Source organism: Protobothrops mucrosquamatus, unplaced genomic scaffold, assembly GCF_001527695.2.
Source record: "Protobothrops mucrosquamatus isolate PMUCROS unplaced genomic scaffold, P.Mucros_1.0 scaffold3528, whole genome shotgun sequence".
NCBI classification, from domain to species: domain Eukaryota; kingdom Metazoa; phylum Chordata; class Lepidosauria; order Squamata; family Viperidae; genus Protobothrops; species Protobothrops mucrosquamatus.
In genome coordinates, this window is record NW_015389497.1 from 69,707 (window position 1) to 73,507 (window position 3,801).

At 42.2% G+C, this 3,801-nt stretch overlaps 1 protein-coding gene across 1 annotated transcript in view; it reads right to left on the bottom strand.

Annotated features, from left to right (window-relative positions):
* RNF165 (ring finger protein 165) overlaps positions 1 to 3,313 on the bottom strand; it is a gene marked incomplete at its 5' end in the record, with an annotated part of 29,775 nt that extends 26,462 nt beyond the window's left edge. Inside the window, 2 exons of the mRNA XM_015827144.1 lie at positions 1,631 to 1,756; positions 3,019 to 3,313. Of these exons, the coding sequence (XP_015682630.1) occupies positions 1,631 to 1,756; positions 3,019 to 3,313 (421 nt within the window). The remainder of the gene's footprint in view (positions 1 to 1,630; positions 1,757 to 3,018) is intronic.
* Between the last annotated feature and the right edge of the window lie 488 nt (positions 3,314 to 3,801).

The following is a 3,801-nucleotide window of genomic DNA, read 5'->3' on the forward strand; positions in this document are numbered from 1 at the left end:
CGGTGAATGCTCCAACACTGGAAGTTTTTAAGAAGAGGCCGGACAGTCATTTGTCTGAAATGGTATAGGGTCTCCTGCCTGAGAAGGGGGTTGGACTAGATGACCTCTGAGGTCTCTTCTGACTCTGTTATTCTGTTAGTTTCTAAAATAAATTCAGTTTCTTAGATAAGGTATCTGCCCTCTGGATTATTCAACCGTCTAGAAGCACTGGTAAGTCGTATCAAAATAAAAAAAAATAGCATTTCAGCCTTGCCATACAGGCTGCTTGCCCTTTGTAGAATGGTGTGACATCAAAAGTGATGAAGTTGGCAATGGTGCAAACTTCATTATTTGTCCCCCTCTCTTGGTCCCCTGTGGAAGCTTTTGTAGGGACTCACAACTTCTCGTCTTCAAAAAAGTGTCTTTGAGATGAAGGAGAATAGAATAGCAGAGTTGCAAGGGACCGTGGAGGTCTTCTAGTCCAACCCCCTGCTCAAGCAGGAGACCCTATACTATTTCAGACAAATGATTGTAGTAGTAGTAGTAGCAGCAGCAGTAGTAGTAATAATAGTAATAATAGAGTTGGAAGGGACCTTGGTGGTCTTCTAGTCCAACCCGCTAATCAGGCAGGAAACCCTGTACCATTTCAGACAAATGGCTGTCCAGTCTCTTCTTAAAAACCTCCAGTCTTGGAGCATCCACAACTTCTGGAGGCAGGTTGTTCCACTGGTTAATTGTTCTAACTGTCAGAAAATCTCTCTTTGTTCTAGGTTGCTTCTCTCCTTGATTAGTTTCCATCTGTTGCTTCTTGTCCTTAAAGTTCTTCCATCATGACATCTGATAAGGTCATAGCGGAAGGTTAATAATTAAGGTTTATGCAGTGACATCATAATCCATATGCCATTATATTAAAATCATAAGGGCATATGTCACAGTCTTCTCCTGCTCGAGCAGGGGGCTAGACTAGAAGACCTCCAAGGTCCCTTCCAGCATTATTCTATTCTCTTCTCTTCTCTTCTATTCTATTCCAATATTCTATTCTATTCCAATATTCTATTGCTATTCTATTCTGTAATTCTATTCTACTCTATTCTACTCTGTAATTCTATTCTATTCTATTCTATTCTATTCTATTCTATTCTATTCTACTGTATTCTATTCTACTCTATTCTGTAATTCTATTCTACTCTATTCTACTCTGTAATTCTATTCGATTCTATTCTGTAATTCTATTCTACTCTATTCTACTCTGTAATTCTATTCGATTCTATTCTGTAATTCTATTCAATTCTATTTTATTCTATCTTATTCTATTTGATTCTATTCTGTAATTCCATTCCATTCCATTCCATTCTATTATATTCTATTCCATTCTATTCCATTCCATTCTATTCTATTCTATTCTATTTTATTCTATTCCATTCCATTCCATTTCATTCCCTATTCTACTCTACTCTACTCCATTCCATATTCTATTCTATTCTATTCTATTCTATTCTATTCTATTCTATTCTATTCTATTCTATTCTACTCCATTCCATATTCCATTCTATTCTGTTCTGTTCTATTCTGTTCTGTTCTATTCTATCTAATTCAATGAAAAATCTTAACTCACTTCATTCCCAATCCTTGGGAGTAAAGAATGACTTACCAGTCTGTTCCTTCAGCTAAATATCTAGGTTGGGGGGCCACAGTCCGGGGAGTTTGCAGCTGATGGCCAAATTCAAAGCTTGGATGTAACCGATGAGGTTGGACAGACATGTGCTCCTGAGTCCGCCTGCGAGAGAGAAGGAGAAGAATGAGTGGAGACACTGCTCACTCTCCACGTCTTCTCACCGAGTTCTAGATTCCACATCGCTCGGAGAACACCCTGTTTAGATCAGAGCAGGGAAATGGTGTGGGAGGTGAGCAAAATCTAGATTTTTGGTCTGTCCATGGGGGTGTAATAGGAGGCATGATGGCATTCTGGCCTATGTGACATCATGGGTCCCTACAAGGTGAATCAAAAGGGTAGAGATGTCATATGCAACATGATGTCATTCCACAGGTGACACCTTATGCTAATACTGCAAAGTAGAATGGAGTGGAATGGAACGGAACAGAACAGAACAGAATAGAATGGAATAGAGAAAATGTGGAATGGAATGGAATAGAATATGGAATGGAGAAGAGGAATGGAATGGAATGGAATGGAATAGAAAATAGAAAAGAAAATAGAGAATATAGAATAGAATAGAATAGAATAGAATAGAATAGAATAGAATAGAATAGAATAGAATAGAAAATAGAATAGAATAGAATAGAATAGAAAATAGAATAGAAAATAGAATAGAATAGAAAATAGAATAGAATAGAATAGAATAGAACATAGAATAGAATAGAATAGAATAGAGAATAGAATAGAATAGAATAGAATAGAATAGAATAGAATAGAAAATAGAATAGAAAATAGAATAGAATAGAAAATAGAATAGAATAGAATAGAATAGAACATAGAATAGAATAGAATAGAATAGAGAATAGAATAGAATAGAATAGAATAGAATAGAATAGAATAGAATAGAGAATAGAATAGAATAGAATAGAATAGAATAGAATAGAATAGAATAGAATAGAATAGAATGTTGCCACAAAGAAGAGGGAGTCAAACTATTCTCCAAAGCCCCTGAAGGCAGGACAAGAAGCAACAGATGGAAACTAACCAAGGAGAGAAGCAATCTAGAACTAAGGAGAAACTTCCTGACAGTGAGAACAATTAACCAGTGGAACTACCTGCCTCCACAAGCTATGAATGCTCCAACACTGGAAGTTTTTAAGAAGAGACTGGACAGCCATTTGTCCTAAATGGTATAGGATTTCCTGCCTGAGCAGGGGGTTGGACTAGATGACCTCCAAGGTCCCTTCCAATATCATCATCATCATCATCATCATCATCATTATCATCATCATCATCATCATCATCAAGTCGAGGACTACCTGTGCTGGCAGTCGCCCCCCCTCCCCCAAACCCAGGGCCCCAAGGGGGAGGGGGGCGCTCACCTGGGATGGGATATGATCCTGCGGTGGTGCTGGGCCTCCAGGAGCCTCTGCTGGAGAAGGTATTGCTGGTGAAGCGCTTGAGGTAGGAACGGAGGTCCCGTCACATCCTGGAATGGCAGGGTGGGTATCGTGGGCAGCGACGAGTGAAGCGGGCTGCTGTGCTGCTGGGCGGCTGGGAGGTGAGGCTGGACGGCGTGAGGCAGGGGGAAGTCTGCGGAGATCTGGGGCTGGGGGGCCAGGTGGAAGTGCCGGCAGGAGGTAGCGTGAGGATGCTGGGACCTTTGGAAGGGAGCACCTGGAAGGAGCAAGGCAAGGAGTTCCACTGAGGGAGGAAGCAAGGGAGGAAGACCACGGAGACGCCACGCGGAAATCCTGGTCACACGAGAGACGGCAGGTTGAGAGAGAAAATGCCCTGGGGGGTGTGTGTGCTTTGGAATGACTGGACTTCAACTCCCAGAATCCCCCAGCCGGGGTTTCAATCAGGGGACTCCAATCCTGGCCACTTTAGGCAACTACCAGAATTTCCCAGCCAGTTTTCATCCGGGGACTCCAATCCTGGGAACTTTGGGACTATTGGACTTCAACTATGTATCAACAGCCCTGCCTGAGCTGGCCGACGTAATAGCCGGGGTGGCAGTTGCGACCCCCAGACTTATGGTCATGGGGGATTTCAACCTGCCATCGGTGGGCGAGGCGTCGGCGGCAGCTCAGGAGTTCTTGGCTTCCATGATGGCCTTGGACTTGACCCAGTTGGTACATGCCCCCACTCACACGGGGGGACAC